Source organism: Microtus oregoni, unplaced genomic scaffold (assembly GCF_018167655.1).
Source record: "Microtus oregoni isolate MIOR12 unplaced genomic scaffold, Mior012 000023F_ref0000262, whole genome shotgun sequence".
In the NCBI taxonomy this organism is placed as follows: Eukaryota; Metazoa; Chordata; class Mammalia; order Rodentia; family Cricetidae; genus Microtus; species Microtus oregoni.
The window spans coordinates 6942318-6961281 of record NW_024543082.1 but is presented as its reverse complement, the minus strand read 5'-3'; the positions used below and the strand labels follow the sequence as shown (position 1 = coordinate 6961281).

The window sequence follows — 18964 nt, the reverse complement described above, 5'->3', positions numbered from 1 at the left end:
TACGTATGAGTATTACCTGCCATGTATGTATGTGCAATGTGTGTGCGTGGTGCTCATGTAGGTCAGAAGAGGGTGTCAAGGCCTTTAACTCCCAACACAAAGGAGGCAGAGGCAGGCCTGGTCTACAGAAGAGAGGGTGTCAGATCTCTGGAACTGGATTCAGACACATCTGAGACACCATGAAGGTGTTGAATGATCTTCTATATGAGCAGCAAGTACTCCTAACTGCTGAGCTGCCTCTCCGACCCTGAGAAGCCCATTTTCAGGATCCATTCACCCAACGATGGGCACGTAGGCTAATCCATGAGTTGGTGACCTGTGATGTGGTGGATGTAGTGCGCAGGGACCTGGGGATCACATGTAGATCAGAGTAAGTTTAATGTAGAAAGACACATACAGCATGTCAGGAGGTAGCATGAGGACCAGAGAGCACCAAAGGTGGTGGTAAAGATGATACAAGTGTACCGCATAAAACATCTGTGGAGGGGCTGGAGAGATGGCTGTTGTAAATAAGAACCTAAATTTATTTAAGCCAGATAAGAACAACATGGAGGCAAGAAACAGTGAAACTTGAACTATAAGAAGAGGTGGGACCAGAAGTAGTGGGCAGGAGGGTGCAGGGGAGAGAGGAGCCAACCCGGCACTAGGACTACATTAAATAAGCGTGTATTTCACAGCGACTCTTGTTTTCCTGGGAAATAGATCTGAGCTCCTCCACTAGAAAACCAGGCACCCGAAGTTGAAAGAACTGACAAGTCTCCATTAAAATTACTTCTCTGTGAACTGTTACCCCAAGCTGGCAGTTCTATGCCTGTTTTGATGTCACTGTTTTTCTACTTCTGACCAATTATGTTGACTGTCAGATGCCCTCGGAATCACCACACGGAAGCAGGTAAGTGGTATACCCCTTTAATACCAGCAATAGCAAGGTTGAGAGTGGGATCATGGGTCGAGGCTAGCCTGGGCTATCAAAGACTCTGATTCGAAAAGAAAATAATTAGGTGACCTGACAGCCAGAAATGGTCTTTCTACCCAGTGCCCACCTGAAAGCATCGGAATCGCCAGGCCCTGCAGCCTCAAGACTTAAGGCCAGCCTCAACTAAACGTATGTTGACAGGTGAATTTTTTTTCTTCTGGAATAAAAAGAAACCAGAAAGGTTTTCTAGGGACTTTTGAAGAGAGTAAATCACAAAACCAGGCTTGAGTTTTTCATAGTGGCTATTTCTTGTAATCCCAGCACATCGGAAGTTGGGTCAGGAGGGTAGCAGTTTGAAACCACCCAATACTACATTGAAACATTGTCTCGAAAATGTTTTAAAAAGGAAAAAACGCAAAAAGCACCCGGCCCGGACCCTCGGCACTAGACCCTCCCTAGGTAGGCCCAACCCAGGACCAGCACCAATTTGTCCTTTGACAAACGGGGCCTAAGCAGCTTCTTTGTTAACCAATAAAAGCAACACATATACAGAAGGCCATCCCACATCAGCAGCAAGCACCTTTACCCTCTGACCTATATCACTGTCCCTGTGGTCTATTTTTGTTTCTATAGCAACCTATATGTTGGAGCCCGTGTCGCTCCAACACAGATTCCCTAACTGAACTGGAACGGAGTCATGAGGAATAATCAGACGCAACTTACATGGTCATCATTGAAGGGCATCTCAGAGTCTTTTCTCCTGAAGAGCTCCCTCGTTTATTATCCAAACAACTTATATATCAACACATCAACTGAACGGGAAAATACATTAGATTAATCTCTTAGGTAACCAGGTGAATGGCCTTCTGTCACGTCCGCATCTACCTGTTTGCCGAGTATGCTAGCTGTCATGTAGGCCATGAATTAGCATCTCTATAAGATATCCTCCAAACTTCCTGACCATTGTTAGGCACAGACAGTTTGTCTGCAGAGCTACGTGACCACCTCAGATCAGGCCTATGGCTTTTGTGCCTGGCTGCCCCACCATCCAGAAATATGGGCCTATACCTATATTCTCTAGAAGGGAAAAATACTGAGAAATATGATACTTTTTATAATCAAACGTGAAGCCACACACCACTGTATACAATGTGTCATAGGAAACAGAATTCCAACCTAAGGAAAAAACAATGAGAAATAAGGGAAACCACAAAATCTGTTGTAAATAAGAACCTAAATTTATTTAAGTCAGATAATAACACCTGCAAAAGCAGAAATCCAAATGCCATTAAGCATTTACACCATATTGAATTTGCATATGCATATATTATGAAATACAAGATCCAGAAGTTAACAGAAACCATTTTTTTTTTTTTTGCTTTTTTGGAGTAAATTAAACTGCTAGATTAGATGACAGAAACTGATCATTAGTCTTAATGATAAAAACTTGGTAAATCATTAACAGTAAAAGGTTTAAGCTGGATGTAGAAGTGAGGCATAACAATGTATCCGTGCACTTGGGATATAGGAAGGCAGATCCTGAGAGATGGCTTGTGGAATATTAGTTGCAGATGTGTTACATTTGTTTATGCTGTAGAATGTTTGTTTAAAGAAACAAAGAGGTGTTGCATTCTTTTAGGTTGCATTTATTTAACTCTATGAAGCTGTGTTACTTTGCCTACCTAAAACACCTAATTGGTCTAATAAAGAGCTGAATAGCCAATAGCTAGGCAGGAGAAAGGATAGACAGGGCAGGCAGGCAGAGAGAATAAAGAGAAGGAGAAATCTGGGAACAGAGATCATGGAACAAGAAAAGAAGGGTAGGAGGCAGAGGCAGGTGGATCTCTGTGAGTTCGAAGCCAGCCTGGTCTACAAGAGCTAGTTCCAGGACAGGCACCAAAGCTACAGAGAAACCCTGTCTCGAAAAACCAAAACAAAACAAAAAATCCCAAAGATCTGAGGAACTCATCTTTTTATATGCTCATCCCTCTGCTGAGCTGAGTAAGGCAACAAACACACTCTAAGCACCAACTGTCTACTAGGTTCTGTATCCTGACACACAAGATTATCTTCTTATTATCAAAAGTTGCCTAACCTCCTGGGCATGTTTCGCACTATGGGTAGGGAGGGAAGTGGGGGTCTCTTCCAGTCAATCCTGTTTTTTTTTTTTTTAAAGATTTATTTATTATGTATACAACATTCTGCCTCGATGTATGACTGCATGCCAGAAGAGGGCACCAGATTTCAGTACAGATGGTTGTGAGCCACCATGTGGTTGCTGGGAATTGAACTCAGGACCTCTGGAAGAGCAGCCAGTGCTCTTAACCTCTGAGCCATCTCTCCAGCCCCTCAATCCTGTTTTTTTTTTTTTTTTTTTTTTTTTTTTGGTTTTTCAAGACAGGGTTTCTCTGTGGCTTTGGAGCCTGTCCTGGAACTAGCTCTGTAGACCAGGCTGGTCTCGAACTCACAGAGATCCGCCTGTCTCTGCCTCCCGAGGGCTGGGATTAAAGGCGTGCGCCACCACCGCCCGGCTCTCAATCCTGTTTTTAAACTTTCCATTTACACAAAGGTTTCACTTTCCCATTTACACAAGGATTTTACTTTTCCAGGCAGAGATTAAAAACCAAACAACTAACATACCACAAGAGAGATGGCCATGGAAAATGATCAAAGGTGTTGGGATTGAACTTACTGCCCTTGGGTTTAAGTCCCAACACCAAAAGCAGACCAACTAAACCAACCAAAAGAGGCAACAACAAAAACCCCAAACAAACAAATACAATTAGGCATGTAGCACATGTCTTTAACCCCAGCTCTCAGAAGGCTGATGCAGGCAGATCGAGATTCAAGACCAATCTGGTCCACAAAGAGAGTTCAAGAGCTGCACAGAGAGACCATGTATCAAGAAAACAAGCAGCAGGAGAGGGTCTACTAGTTGCCAGTTGTTCAATGAAAGATACAGAAGGTGACTTCATACTGAGCAGCACCCCTATAGGACACAAGAATGAGATCAACTTCCTCAGCAAAAATTTGAAATCCTTTATGTTTTTCTGCCCTACAACTTTTCTCTGTGTGTGCGCAGGTGTGAATGTGTTTATAGGTGCATTTAGAGGTCAGAGGGTGATGTAAGATGTCTTTATTTCTGTCTACCTCATATTTGTTTTGTTTGTTTTTGGCCATGGCCTCACTATGTAGCCCTGGCTGTCCTGGAACTTGGGCTATGTAGACCAGGCTGGCCTGGTTTGGCATGCTACTGCCTCCCAGTTCCTGGCATTAAAGGCATTCGCCATATTGCCCAGATGCACCTGATTTCAGTGAACCTGGAGCCCATGGTTTTGGTTTGGGCTAGACTAACTAGCCAGTGAGCTCCAGGAATCCTTCTGTCTCCACTCCCCAGGGCTAAGCTTACAAGTATATGCCATCACATCAACTCTTACATGGATACTGCGGATCTGAGCTCACATCTTCACACGTTATGATGTCCCCAGCACATGCCCTTCATATTTTGCCTTCCAAGAAAAAGAAACACTCTAGAAATCACTGGCAAGCAGACTTCTGCTTTATAGAAACTACATCTACTTAACATGAAAAATGCTCTAAGTTTTTTCTACAAAATGATTGAGGCCTGTCCTACTGCGGCCTCCTAACACACTTCTTTTGAAAGTGCACAGACGTCTTCCCAGCGCTTTCCTTACTCAATTCCTTTTGCTTTCAGCTCCTCCTTGACACGTGTCAGGTAATGAGGATCAGGGTAGCCAAAACTGCATGAAGAAAAAGGAATCCTGTTAGTTTCCTCCCAAATAATTCTCAAGAATTTGTACAATAGCCGGGAATGGTTGCACAGGCCTTTAATCCCAGCACTGGGATGGTGACAGCAGTCAGATCTCTGTGAGTCTGAAGCCAGCCTGGGCCACATAGTGAGACCCAGCCTCTAAACAACAACAACAAAATCTGTACAATTTACATTTGAGCATCTAGTATTCTGGGATCCAGCATCCTCAGGCAATCAGACAGTGACTGGTATCTAGTCACTGAAGTGCCCAGCTGACTGACCAGCATCTGTTTTCCACACATTGCTTGCATAATGTTATAAATGCAAAATTCTACCTAGAAGGTAATCATATGACAGTAGGATTTTCAAATTGGGAAACTTAACAAGATCTCAGGACAGTTTTCTTTTAGATGCCACAAGTAGAGGAATTCTGAGTTTTATAAAATAGAACCAGATTTCAAATTACATCTCCTACCATCTTGGGACTCTTTATAATGAAGACTTTTTTCTACCATGTTTCATCCATGTTAGTTTAACATCTTTGTGAACAATGGGAAGTCAGGGGTGAGGGAGAGTAAGATGACCTTAAAAGAAATCAAAGCAGGGCTGGAGACATGGCTCAGAGTACTGACTGTGCTTCCAGAAGACCCAAGTTCATTTCCCAACACCCACATGGTAGCTCACACCTGTCTGTAACTTCAGGTGATCTGACAGCCTCACACAGGCATAAAAGCAGGAAAAACACTAATGTACATACAAGTAAGTAAATAATTAAATCTAAAAGAAACCAAAAATCAAAGCAAATAACATTCCTAGGATCTTCCTTTCAAATTGACATGAAACCCTAAAATCGACTTGGGCACCATTCATCCTGGGTTCTGAAACCACTCTCTTCTGATGCATTTGGTGGGAAGGGTTGTAGAAACAAGGTTTCTCTGTGTAGACCTAGCTGTCCTGGAACTCTCTCTGTAGACCAGGCTGGCCTTGAGCTCAGAGATCCACCTGCCTCTGTCTCCTGAGTACTTCGAGTTGAGTACTTAAAGTTGTGCCCCTACCCTGCCCATCTTTGATATACAAAATTTAATAACCAAGTCATACATGATGAATGGCAAGTAGAAAGTTTGAGGAACCATTTTTTTTTTCTTCAAAACAGTGTTTCTCAACATAGCCCTGGCTGCCCTGGAACTTTCTCTGTAGACCAGGCTGGTCTCAAACTCAGAGTTCCACCTGTCTCTTCTTTACAAATTCTGGGATTAAAAGTATGTGGCACCACTGCCTGGCTGGGACCAATACTTTTTGTCTTTAAGCTATCATTATGGATTAGTATTTTGCTGTGTGTGTTGTCTAGTTTTAAGACACAATTGGAGTCATCAGAGAGGTGGGAACCTCAATTGAGGAACTGCTTTCTTGTGCGGTGGTGTCACACAACTTTAGTCTTAGCAGAGAGGGAGTCTGGCCTGGTCTACAGAGTGAGTTCCAGGACAGCCAGGGTTATATATAGAAATTGCCTCCACAAGATCCGGCTGTAGGCAAGCCTGTAGGGAATTTTCCTTTTTATTTTTTTTCCTTTCCTTTTCTTTTTTGAGACAGGGTTTCCCAGTAGCTATGGAGCCTGACCTGGAACTCACTCTATAGATTAGGATGGCTTCAAACTAAAAGAGATCCATCCACTGCCTGGCACGGGTTTTTATTTTTAGTTTTGGTTTTTCGAGACAGAATTTCTCTTTTTAGCTTTAGAACCTGTCATGGAACTCGCTCTGTAAACCAGAGCTCACAGAGAACCTCCTGGCCTCTGCCTCCCAAGTGCTGGCATTAATGGCATACACCACCACCGCCTGGCACATTTTCTTAATTAAGTGATTGATGTCCAGTTCATTGTCAGTGGTGCTGCCCTGGGCTGGCAGTCCTGGGTGGGCTATAAGAAAGCAGGTTGAGCGAGCCATGGGGAAAAAGCCAGTAAGCAGCACCCCTCCATGGCCTCTGCATCAGCTCCTCCAGTTTCCTGGTTGGTTTGAGTTCCTGCTTCCTCTTCCCTCAGTGTCTCAGGAGCTGTAAGCCAAATACACCCTTTCTTCCCTAGGTTGCTTTTGGTTATCACAGCAACAGAAACCCTCGCTAAGACACTGGGCTAACATCTGCTGCTAGAATGCCGTTTCATACCACAGCCTCAAACTGCAGCACTTAACACCCCTATACTTTGTCCAGCAACCATTACATTTCAAAGGGCTCTTACTTTCCTGGTCCTCCAAACATGTTTGTTTTGTGATGGATGTCATTCCATGTAACGACATCAGACATTCCTGATACTCTAGAGTCCCCTACTGTGAAAATCAGCCTGTTCTTAAAGGCTTTCTGGAGCAGATCCAAGACGTGTCTTCCCTCCTGATTATCAGGCAAGTATGCAGTTCGTTGTGTTCCAATATAAGGCTTTCCTGGGTTTGGGTGCTCATCCTGTATGAGGAAAGGAAAATGTTAGATAAAAAAATGGCATGCCTCCGAAATTTACTATACTAAAGGTGTGTGCATTATAGGTGAAGTCTACTGAAAACCAAAAAGAAAATGCTGTTTTGCTCATATTCTGAATAATTCATAGTTCTCTTCAGATTACAGTCGTACCCACCCAACTCCTCCCATCCTGACATATGGTCTCTACCTTCAAAAAGACATGAAAGTCTAGATGCACAGCTTGGCAGTGCTTGCTTGGCATACACAAGAGGCTGGGTTCAGCCCCAACACTGTTGAAATAGCTGAAAAGACATCCAAGTTCTAAGCAAACAGTATGGCCTCTAGCTATTATGTTCCTACCACAATCACTGAATGAGTTCCTGGGAAAATCGGCATCTAAGAAGCTACAGGATGACCCCTTGGGTGCTGGTAACTCTAACAGAGCCAAAAGAAACTCATGTTCCCTGGTACACTTACTGTTTGGATGCCACTTTCTATAATGTATTGAATCTCAATTGTGCCACAGTCTGCATAACCCGGAAGTGACCGTCTTGAAGTGGAGAAAGTCATGACTCCTTTTGGCTGGTTCCCTTTCTGGATACCGTAGGACGTCTGACACAAAGGACAGACAGGCTTGAATGACAAGGCCTTGGTGATACAAGAGGAACAGAATTCATGCTTGCACTTAGGGAGCACATGCTTGTTGCTAATGGTATCCATGCAGATGGCACAGGAATCTTCGTTATCATTCACCTTCAAGGCCCCAGAGCTGTCGTCAGCAGAGCCTCTGAGAGGAGGTGAAGCTTCATTTGCATCGATATCCATGGGTGTCTCGTGATCCACATTTAAGCTCTCTCCAGATGGTAGGGACAGTCCCATTCTTTTGAACATATACTGCTTTGCCTGTGCAAGCTGATTCGGCAAACCCATCAAAGTCATTGACTCTTTAGATACCACGAAGTGTACGTTTGGGTGCTTTTTCTTTAAGTCATCGACAAACTTGTGTAAGTGAGCTTTCCCCATGCCCAAATGTTTCAGCGGCAGGATTTCTGTCGTTAGCTGACACATGGCATGTTGGAATGCATCAGTGAAACTGGCATAAGAGTGCACGGACAGGTCGACCTCCTTATCCATGGGGACAATTAGAATGCAGGTTTTCTGGGTATTCTCCTGGACTTCTACACTAGTGTTATACTTCTGCTCTATCTCTGAGATTTCCTGGTCCAATGCTGGTTTTAGAAGGTTGAAGTGAGTTGAATCAACCTCAATCCCTGTCATGTAACCAGAGGACATTATTTCCACAGGAGTCTTGAAGGAATTTTGGGAGACTTTTTCTGTGGCGGCTGAGATGTCAGCTTGAGACCCGAGGAGAGTTAGCTTTCTTCCCTGTTCCTTTATCAGGAGCTGTGGAAAGCAGCGATTCAACTCCTGTCTGAGTTTCATTGCTCTCTGAGGATCTTCTAAAGAGACACAGTCTTGCTTCAGAGCTTGGGTGTATCTCTGAAAGTCTCTGATAAAATACTGACAGGCTGCTTCTAAGTTGCCTGGTTGGCCGGTGGTGAATTGTACAGAGGCCATATTGGGAGCACTGTCTCGGACTTTAAAGCTTACACCAAATTTATTCGCTATGGACTCTATTCTATCAGGATAGGCATGTCTGAAATATTCAAGGAAAAGCAGAGGAACTTCAACACGGTTCTCAGAATCATCTTCTAACCCGGTTTTTGGTTCCGAAGAGGAAAAGTCCATGCCCGAGTCTTGCTGGTTGGGTGGCTGTCTCTCCACATCAGAAGGGGGGTATTTGTGTGTGGGGTACTTCTGTTTCTGCTCACTTTCCAAAAGCCGCACAGTCAAGAAATTATGTATCTTCTCAATATCTTTGAAGCTGCCACACACCTTGGCAATACCATCCTCACCCTCCACGCTTCTGATGCCAGGGCAGACAGAGGCTATGTGTGCCCTCTGCTCTTTGGAGAGCAGCTCACAGTTCAGCTCAGCGGTCACAGCAAGAAAGACCTGAAAGTTTAAAAGGCACATATACAAATCAACTCTCTCGGATATGACCCCCTTCAGGAGAACACCCAGGAATACACAAAAGACCACGATCTTTTTTTCTTGTCTTTTTTTTAAAGCAGGGGTTGACTCCTTTAAATCTGCTGAGAGGAGCATTCTGCTGCAAGCCAGGCTTGTCAATCCATTTGAACCTTAGACTCACCTAGGGGGAGTTCAAAGATGAATTAAACAAAGAAATTCAAGGCCAGATCTCATTCCAGAGGTCCACATAACTAACTGGTTTGCAATGAAACCTGCGTGCCAACATTTTCTAATAGATCTGTATCTAAAGACAACATTATCTGCTTGACCTGGGGACTGAGAGTGCCGAGAAGGCAACGCTACTCTGTGAAGTTGCTGTGGTCCTCAAGGAAGAGTTTGTGAGCTTCAGAGGTAGCTCTAAATCCAAGAAGGAGTCTAGCCCCCATGTCAATACGCTTTTTGTTATTTACCTTAATTCTTACTTTAAGAAAACATGAAAGCTGAAACACTTACCTCACGCAAAGTTAATAAGTCCTTTTACACCTTTGTTTTAAGAAGTGCAGTGATGCAATAGAAAGTCCAGATTAGTTAGGAGAAAAGGGATATAGGCAAATTGAGTGCAATGTAAACAAAAATATCTAATGATTTATTTCCACTCAAGGTTTTTGAAAATGATCTTTTTTGTTGTTGCTATTCCTTTTTGTTTTTAAGATGTATTTATTATGTATACAGTGTTCTGCCTGCATGCCAGAAGAGGGCACAAAAATCTCATTATAGATGGTTTTGAGCCACCATGTGTGTGTGTTTTTTTTTTTTTTTTTTTGGTCCCTTCAAGAGACAAGCGACGCCCACTCCCTCCCCCTTCCACTGAGGCAGGCTGATCTTCAGCTTCCGGCCTGAGCTCGCTCTTTTTCCATCTTCCTCTCGGAGAAGCAGCTTCGCTTCTGCCTCTCTCCCCACTTCTCCGCTTCCCCCCTTCTCTGTCTCTTTCTCCTCTCCTCTCCTTTCTCTCTCTCTCTCTCCCTTTCTCTCTGTCCTCTCTTCACCCTTCCTCCTCCATAACCCCCTGAATAAACATTCAACCTCACCCTGCATGTCGTGTCTATCCATGTCTTTGTCTCCTGTCTGCCTGCCATGTGTCTCCCTGCCTGGGACCAGCCACTGCTCGGAGACCAGCAGCCGTCTCTGCCTGGGACTGGCTGCTCCCAGAGCCCATTGCCTGCTGCCACATGGCCCGCTACCACCATTTGGGACCTACAGCATTTCTGCTGCCTACTGCCACGGGGATCTTGCAGCATTTTTTAAAAAAGAATATTATTGGTGCCGTGACTTGGATGATTCGCCTGCCCCGGACTTGCACCCGGGGCCGGAGTTCCGGCTTTAGGCGCCATCCAGGACTCCAAGCTCCCTCCCGGGGCAGAATCAGGACCTGAGGACCTTTTCTACAACGACCCACATGTTCCATCTGCCTGGACACAACTCCTCCAAACAACACCGGCTTCTAATCGTGAGTGTCCCCATCTCGGCCAGCTTAACCATCTCTTTTAACCCAAGGGATTGACCATTGAGCTCCCGGCAACCCTTCATGGTTTTTAGGGATGGGGGGGACCTCCAACCGTGGGCTTTCAGGGCCTCGGTTGTTCCCTTCGCTGGCATTCAATTCGGCTTGTCTCCTGTGCTAAGCCTGTGCCTGGGATGGCGTGGCCTTAGCCAGCCCCTCAGCTCACCTGCACCTGGAGGCCTGGGGTCTCCAGTTCTCCCTCTTTTTGTCTTTTTATTTCTTTTCTTCCTTCTTTTCGTCATAACTGCCACTACGGTGCGGCATGCAGCTACGGTGCGGCCTGGCCTTGGCTGAATCCCTCCGGCCCGGGAATCCCTCTCCCGTCGGAGGCTCGAGTTGATTCAGCCAGGTTATAGCACCCCCCCCCCCCCCCCCCCCCCCCCCCCCGTGAGCTCGGATGCCTGTTCACAGGGCCTGGGTGTTCGTCTGCTACAGTGCGGCCTGACCTTGGCTGAATCCCTCCTGCCCGGGAATCCCTCTCTCGTCGGAGGCTCGAGTCGATTCAGTCAGGTTATAGCACCCCCCCCCCCCCCCCCCCCCCCCCCCCCCCCGTGAGCTCAGATGCCTGTTTACAGGGCCTGGGTGTTCATGCCATCTGCATCTCGCCTTTAAAAGGAGCCGTTCTCGTTGTAGGCTTGAGGTGCCATGGTTTTTGCGGGTGTTTTCATGGCTTTGACCATGGGAGCCAAGCCACCCAGACCTATCACTCCAGCCTCATGCTTTAATGCCTTACACTTATCAATGTCTGTTCAAAATGGCCCCAACTACCTTTAAGAAAATTTAAATGGCCGGTTTTTTCGGTTCCAGCCTTTTGCCCCTCCCCGCTGTGGCTTCTGTTATGTCATGGCGGCTCTCCAACAGAGCAGACTACATGTGGTGGTCGCCATCTTGGATGAGGGCCAGATGGGTCAGGTGACTTTTTGCCATCTTGGCTGGGAGCCAGGCCACGTGACCATACTCTCCCGGTTTTACTCCTGGTTTTACCCTGCCTCTTCACCCGGTTTTCACTAAAATCCTCCTATTAACTCTGTTACATATGTTTTGAACAATGTCACGCCTCTGATAGGGCCCATCAGAGTCGTCCACATTGCCCAATTTCTGTTCACTCTTTCTATACATAATAATACATATATTTTAAACTGCTATGTACCTTTAAGTCTCTTAAGCTGTTCTCTACCATTGTCGGTTCTGCCACTAACCTTATATTACAAACAGTTTTTTGCCCTCAACTGCTCAGAGATCTGGGGAATGTAATATTTAAGTATTTAATTATTAAAAACTTTTCACAACAAAAAAGAGACAGGTTGGCTCCTAGCAGCAGCTCTCTGCTCCCTCCAAAGAAGACAGAAGACAGACACGCGCAGAACAACGTCCTTCTGCATTTCGCTTCGACTGCAGAGCGCTAACCATTGTGAAAACCTGCCTTTCATCTAAAGTAAAGACCTCTAGACGTGGAGAGAATCGCTGGAATCGACAGCCTAGCTGCTCAGGTCAAGGTAGAACTGTCTTCCTACAGATTTCTTAGCCCACAGGGTTTTCTGCAGCCTGACAGACCCTGCGCTAAACAGCAAAGGTCAAGTACAACCTTCAGTGACCACGGAGGACCCAAAAAGAGTAGCTCTGGGTGCCAACCAAGTAAGTTCTCTGTCATTTTTTTAATCAGTAACTCAAGTAAAATCTTATCCTTCTCAAAGATCTCTGAGAGTTTGACAGCTGAGAGGTTTCTCCAGGTTGAGGTTTTACAAGATGACCTCACCAAACAAATTTCAAATCAAATTTATCTCTTATGCCACAGTCATTATATGTCTAAAACTTCTGTTTTCACAAACCCAAGGAGTTCTCATGAGTTCCAGGGAGCCGAATTAAGAAATCCATCTTAAACAGGTCAGATACCACCTCAATTCCCTGGTCCTAAATTTTTTTTTTCCTTAATTTAACTTTGTTGTTTGTTCTGCCAATACCTTAGGGACACCAGACATTCCCATGCCATAAAAACCGGTCAAAAGGAGACCAGCACCCAGCCTTCTGTCGGGTTCCCCTTCTATAAAAGACAACGCCCACGATCAGCCAGAAGCAGTCTTGAGAATTCACCGCCCCAATTCCTTCAAACTGGAGCATCTAATTTGCTTTTTTATTAAAAGCAAGATGTGGGAATGTTATTCTTTTGGTCCCTGCCCTAGCCACGCCCACTCCTTTTTTACCTCTGACCTCCACCTGTCATCTCTCTCTCTTTTGTTCTCTCCCGGTGTACACATGGCTTTGCCTCCTCTCTCTCTCCTTTTCTCTCTCTCCCTCTCTCCTTCTTTTCCATTAATAAATGCTGTTATGGCTACTTTCTGTGTTTATGGGTCTGCTCACATGTGCCCACTGCATTGGGAATTCTGCCGCATGGCTTCCCGCTGATGGGAACTTTGCCACCGCTTCCCGCTGATGGGAACTTTGCCACCGCTCGGGTGCCGGACTCTGGAGCCGGAGCCCGGCACCGCTGGTAACCCGCCAGAGCCTCCCGCTGGTGGGAAACTGTAGCCACTTGTCTCATGGCGGGCTCTGCCAGCCCGCCAGTGGATCGTTTTAAGAATAAGAACCAGGAATTGAACTCAGAACCTCTGGAAGAGCAGTCAGTACTCTTAACCTGAGCCATCTCTCCAGCCCCTTGCAGATGATCTTTAATCCACTTGGAACCTTTTTTCTCTATGTTACAGCTTCAGGATGTTTCCAGATTTCAGCCTGTTTGTCAGTCCTCTGTCAGGACCTTTGGGAATCTGTCATTGTCATCACCTTCCTGGCTCCTTCCTACACCTGTGCTCAACCCAGCAGCCAGAGTCACCCTTTACCAGTACCATCCAGGGACTGGAGAAGGACTCAGGGGTTAAGAGCACTGGCTGCTCTTCCAGAGGTCCTGAGTTCATTTCCCACAACCATCTGTCATGGGATCTGATGCTCCTTTCTGATGTAAAGTCCTACATGTACACAAAGTACTCATACAGCTAAGATAAATCTTTCTTTTTAAAAAAAGTGCAATTCAGATCCCTCATCATCAGGCTCAAAAAGATCTGGTGAAGATCCCCACTGGTGGGAGCCCCCGTGTGACTCAGTTTCCATAAGGAGTCCTTTCTGACTTAAAGAAGTCTTTTGAGTTCAAGCTTGCTTGCCTGATCTGCTTTTTCCAGTAAGAAAGTTCTGATTAAGCCCATGGGAAAGAGCATTTTTGCCCAAGAGAAAGAACACATTATCTGTTAAGATTTGGGATTGGGTGTGCCAGTCGGAGGCCCTCCTCATTAGAGATTAGAAGCCACTTAGCTGATTGAGATAAGGAACTTGATTTAGCTTCCTCTGAAGGACAGTGCGGGGAGGTGGCTAGCTGACTGGACTGCCCTTTGTTCTGCCTTCTGACTGTATTTAGCATAAATGCTGGCTGAGCAATAAACTTGGGGCTGTTTCGTATTTGCCTTCAGTCCTCCTGGTCTATCCTATTTCTGTCTTCACTTCTCGTAATCTGCTATTTCCTAGAACCTCACACTCCCTCCAGGTACCCCTTGCTGATTCCTGTTGGAGTGGACTCCTACACCCATTGGAGTTAAAATCCTACACCCTGTCTCACAGTACCCTTTCCCATCCTTAGCTCTCTCCCTTGCTCACTGCCTCCCCCCTCCTCTTGCCTCATTGAGCTTCAGTTCCTGTGAGGCCTGTGCATGTGCTTCCCTCAACCTAGAATGTTCTTACTACAAAACCAGGAAGCTAGAGAAAGGTCTGAAGTGTTCCCATTTTACAGCTGAGCCTGAGTTTCAGTTTCCTAAAAGGACAATGAGGGAGACAGCACATACCGGGCCTGAGGCAGCTCCTACAATACTTCAAGGTAGTGACCAAAAAGGACAGTTCCTGTAATCTCCCTAAAACATACCCTGCCTTACCCAAGTATGATCTAAAATGATAAAACCATAACCACAGCCAATTAAAAATGTACTAATGGAGCTACAGCCTGCTTAACCAATTATATTTGAGGTGACCTAACTGTCACCAAAACTCCCCTTAGCTGTGCTTAAAAGGAGCCTGCCCGCTCCCCTCGGGCATTTTGTACAGGTGAATGACCTCACATACGCTGATAATAACACTCCTTGCTCTTACATACTGATTGAGTCTGGGGTCTTCCTTCAGCATTTCTTCAGACCCCTACACTAGGTCCTTTAATTTACTCATGTTCTCTAGATGAAGCATCATGTGGGTTTGTCTGTTTACACCCTGTTTAGGATGGTGGCTCTGTCACTGTTTCTCATCCTCCTTTATTCTTCCCGCACTTGTCACTGGACAGAATTCTATTATACATCTGTTTACTCTTCTTTGTTTCCCTTACTCGATGTCAAGGCCCTAAGAGCAGTCCACACAGTGTCTGTGCCCCAGCCCTACATCAGTGTCTGTCACACCTTAAGCAGTACCTATTTGTTGAGTGCATTTTGTTAATGGCTGGTGCCTTCTCATCTTTTAAGCCTCAGGCTAAATGTCACCTCAGCAAGAAGGTCTCCCATCTTCCCCTTGCATGCCTTCACCATGTTCCTCTCTGACACAAAACTCCTTTTTTATTCTCCTACCACATCTCTGTCTTTGAAGTGCTTTTCCTCAGTTCATTTACTTCTTTACAATCTGCAGACCCCCTTACTCACTACAGGCTGCATGAGGACAGGAAGCTTGTCCCTGTTTATTCACCTCTGTAGCCCAGTACCTAGAGCAGCACCTAGCTCACAGCTAGTGCCCAGCTAAGGCTGCTGGTCCTAAAGGGCAGAAGCGGTGACGACAGGGGCAGTTGTAGCATCAGTGCCAGCTCTTCTGTCAACACTCACCTCCTGGACAATAGCGTCATCAGAATTGTAAACAGTCCCTTCATCAGACAGTGCTTCATCCAGAGACTGGGTCACAGATGGAGGTCTGGAGCTTGGAGCCTCAGCTGACTGTGTCAAAGATGGAGGACTGGAGCTTGGAGTCTCATCTGGCTGTGTCAGAGATGGAGGACTGGAGCTTGGGTCCTCCACTGGCTTTTTCGTGGTTTCCAGGAAAATGGTCACAGGTTTGCCATCAACCTCCATCTGGTGCTCTGTCTTTTTCAGTACTCTCTCCTTAGCTTCAGGAGAGACATGAAACACATTCACAGGGAAATGAGAGAAAACTTACAGATGACCCCCAGTGTCCTCTCTGGGTTAATTCTAGGAAAATCTGAAAACACCAAAATCCAGAGATGTTCCTTATATGCTTAGGACTTTCACACAAGCTATCCATATTCTCCCATGTGCTTTTTGTTTGCTTGTTTATTTTTTAAAGATGTATTTATTATGTATCTAGTGTTCTGCCTGCATGTATGCCTGCCAGAAGAGGGCACCAGATCTCAGTACAGAAGGTTGTGAGTCACCATGTGACTGGGAATTGAACTCAGGACCTCTGGAAGAGAGAGTCTCTCCAGCTCTGATTGTTTATTTTTGAGACGTAGTCTTACGTCCTTGCTTCCCTGGACCTCCCTATATAGACCAGGCTGTCCTTGAACTCACAGACACCTGCCTGTCTCTGCCTCCAGAGTGCTGGGATTAAAGTCCTGTGCCTGCACACCTGGCCTTCCACACACTTTTAAGAATCTCTAGACAACTTTAATCCCTCACACAAGGTAAACACTCTGGAAGTACACGTTATGTTGTATTGTTTAGTTGGATGAACCCTATAATGCAGCACTGTTGTCTAAATTTCCTCAAGATCGAAACGTTCTATCCTGCAGGGAAGTTCCTAGAGCCAGAAGGTGAACAAGTTAAATTAGCTGCAGGAAGTCTCTGAATCTGACCAGATTTACTAGGTTTCTCCCTGCTAGAGTAATTAATAAAGACTGCTGAGAGTCCCTCTGAGAATGGCAGGACAGAGGGGCAAGGAAGATTCAGAAAAGCAGCACTGCAGAGGAGACTCTCTGACAAGCCAAGCTGCAAGGAGACCAAGACCAGACATCTGCCTGGAAGAAACAGAAACCTGCAGAGCTACTGGGAGGAGGTTTAGATCCACGGAGGCACCTAAAAAGGACATCGTCCCAGCTGCTGAGCTGCCTGCAGCCTATGCAATGTGCTTCAAGTTCCCAGCTTTGTGAGATGTTACCCATGCTGACCTGGACTTTGGTGATGCAGGTGTCTTTGAGTCATTTCAGCTCCTGTAAATAACCCCTCACCCATACTCCAGTAAGGAACCTCGATAAGCTGGGCGGTGGTGGCACAGGCCTTTAATCCCAGCACTCTGGAGGCAGAGGTAGGTGGATCTCTGTGAGTTCAAGGCCAGCCTGGTCTATAAGAGCTAGTTCCAGGACAGCCTCTAAAGCTACAGAGAAACCCTGTATCAAAAAACCAAAAAAAAAAAAAAAAAGAAAAAAAAAAGAAAGAAACTTCAATAAAAGTCATTAATTCACCATGTTGGGCTTTGGTAGGATCCTTCCTTTGATTTGGTCTGTTGTGGGCTCCTTATCTGAAGTGAGTGGACATGTGTGTTGTGTCTCCCCAGGAAGAGTTTTGTGTCCCAATAAGAACAGAGGACCTGAGCAATTGTGTATGGCATTCTGGAATAGCAGGTTGTTGATGGGAGAAAGTTATTCTGAACTCAAAAATAGACAGCTTAAGTTTTACTTTAGAACATCATTTGGTTATGTGAAGCCATGTTTCTAGTCTGGGTATGGTGGTATGCACTAATAATCCTAGCACTTTAAGGGTAGAGGTAAGGGTAAAGGGGATCACGAGTTCAAGGCTAGCCAAAAGGACATAGCAAGATGCTGTCTCAAAGTGGTGAGGGCAAGCCTATGCTTCTGAAGTGGTCTTAAACTCTCATCTCAATGACATAGAATGATATTTTATAGTTTAGTGAGGAAACCCCTACCAAACTAATAACCCAAAAGTTCAGAATGATTTAAATGTATATACAATAGCTGTTTCACAGAAAAGAATATATGATAATATTCCCATTGTGCATCTCCAAGGAATTTTTCTTTTGACTTTTTTTTAAGTGATCATAAATTACTTTTGTAATTATTTAAAAACAAGTCAATGGGTTGGGTGCTGGTGCATGTGCCTTTAATCCCAGATGTGAGTTTGAGGCCAGCCTGGTCTACAAAAAGGGCTAGTTCCAGGACAGCAAGGGCTATTAGACAGAGAAACCCTGTCTTGAAAAACCACTCCACCCCCCAACAAGCAAATAATAACAAACAAACAAATCAGTGGAACCATTATTTACAACAGGAAAGGGCTTTGGGTGTAGCTCAGTTGGTGGAGCTCTAGTTTAGCTAGCACAGGGCTCTGGGTTTCAGCCGAGATCCCCGCCCCCACACTTCCCTTTCTCCCTTCCTGTAGGACTGTAGGGAAAATTGGCAACGCAGCTAAAGGAAACTATCGCTAGGAAGCAGCCAAACCAAGTCAGGGGCTGGGCACATCTAAGGCTCTGTCCCCCACTGTGGGATGAAGAAAGTCTGTGGGCGGCAGCGGCTCCCACAGGCAGTGCCACACTCCCGTGGGCTCTCCTCGGAAGCATGAATGGATCTGTTTGGAAACCTCATGGTCTGAATTTGTACCCGACCCTGGCCCGGTTCTGCTGTCCCGACTCACCTGCCCTTTCTAGGAAGTTCACCTCGAAGGTGTCGGGGGCGCTGGGGCCCAAGGGCTGGACACTGCACTCCCCGCCTTCCGAGGCCCGGCTCTGGAAGTATTTCTCTAGTTTCCTGTGGGCCCGGGAGATGGACTCCGGCAGCCGCACGAGTAGCGGGGACGGCGGGCAGGGCCTGGAAGCCATGGCTGTCGGCGTCTTGCTCGGTAGGGGCTCAGGGACTTTGCACAGTCCGGACAGAGCAAAGATTTATTTTGCCCCAGAAACCCGGGCTGCAAAGTTTCAGTTTCGTTTCCCAGGAGGTCCCTCCCTGTTCCCCGCAGAGCCACCGCCTTTCTTTCCCTGCGGTCTCCTTGGGCCCTCGCTCCGGTGAGTAGTTTGTACCTCGGGCGGTGGGCTCTTGGGGGAAGTAATTTCTCCGGGGTCCCAGGTAGTCTTCTTCCTTTCCAAGACCGGAAGAGTGGCGGGAACCGGGATCCCAGGAACAGACCTTCTTAAGGGAGGGTGCAGCAGAGTAGAAGGATAAAAAGTTTTTCCCATGTTTGTGCTCTTTGAAACTATATTGTTTGGATTAATATTTCCTGAGATGTGATTCTGAATTCAACTTATAGTTACTAGTTTTCATAGAAAT

At 45.9% G+C, this 18964-nt stretch overlaps 2 protein-coding genes across 4 annotated transcripts in view; one reads left to right on the top strand and one right to left on the bottom strand.

The window, feature by feature from the left end:
- Nucleotides 1–3330: 3330 nt before the first annotated feature.
- Nucleotides 3331–18655, bottom strand: Dtx3l (deltex E3 ubiquitin ligase 3L). 2 transcript variants are annotated; one of them, XM_041673247.1, is made up of 6 exons: nucleotides 18336–18655; nucleotides 15564–15841; nucleotides 7887–9149; nucleotides 7611–7745; nucleotides 6922–7139; nucleotides 3331–4677 (listed from the first exon to the last, which is right to left on the bottom strand). In XM_041673247.1, exons 1-6 carry the CDS (start codon nucleotides 18517–18519, stop codon nucleotides 4608–4610), a joined length of 2148 nt encoding a protein of 715 aa, XP_041529181.1. In that variant the 5' UTR covers nucleotides 18520–18655; the 3' UTR covers nucleotides 3331–4607. The 2 variants fall into 2 exon arrangements, with proteins under 2 accessions (XP_041529181.1, XP_041529180.1); XM_041673246.1 differs by having other exon boundaries at nucleotides 7611–9149.
- Nucleotides 18608–18964, top strand: part of Parp9 (poly(ADP-ribose) polymerase family member 9) — a 41106-nt gene continuing 40749 nt past the window's right edge. For both annotated transcript variants that reach the window (XM_041673244.1, XM_041673245.1), the window contains exon 1: nucleotides 18608–18702. The gene's annotated coding sequence lies outside the window, so the exon portion shown is untranslated. The remainder of the gene's footprint in view (nucleotides 18703–18964) is intronic.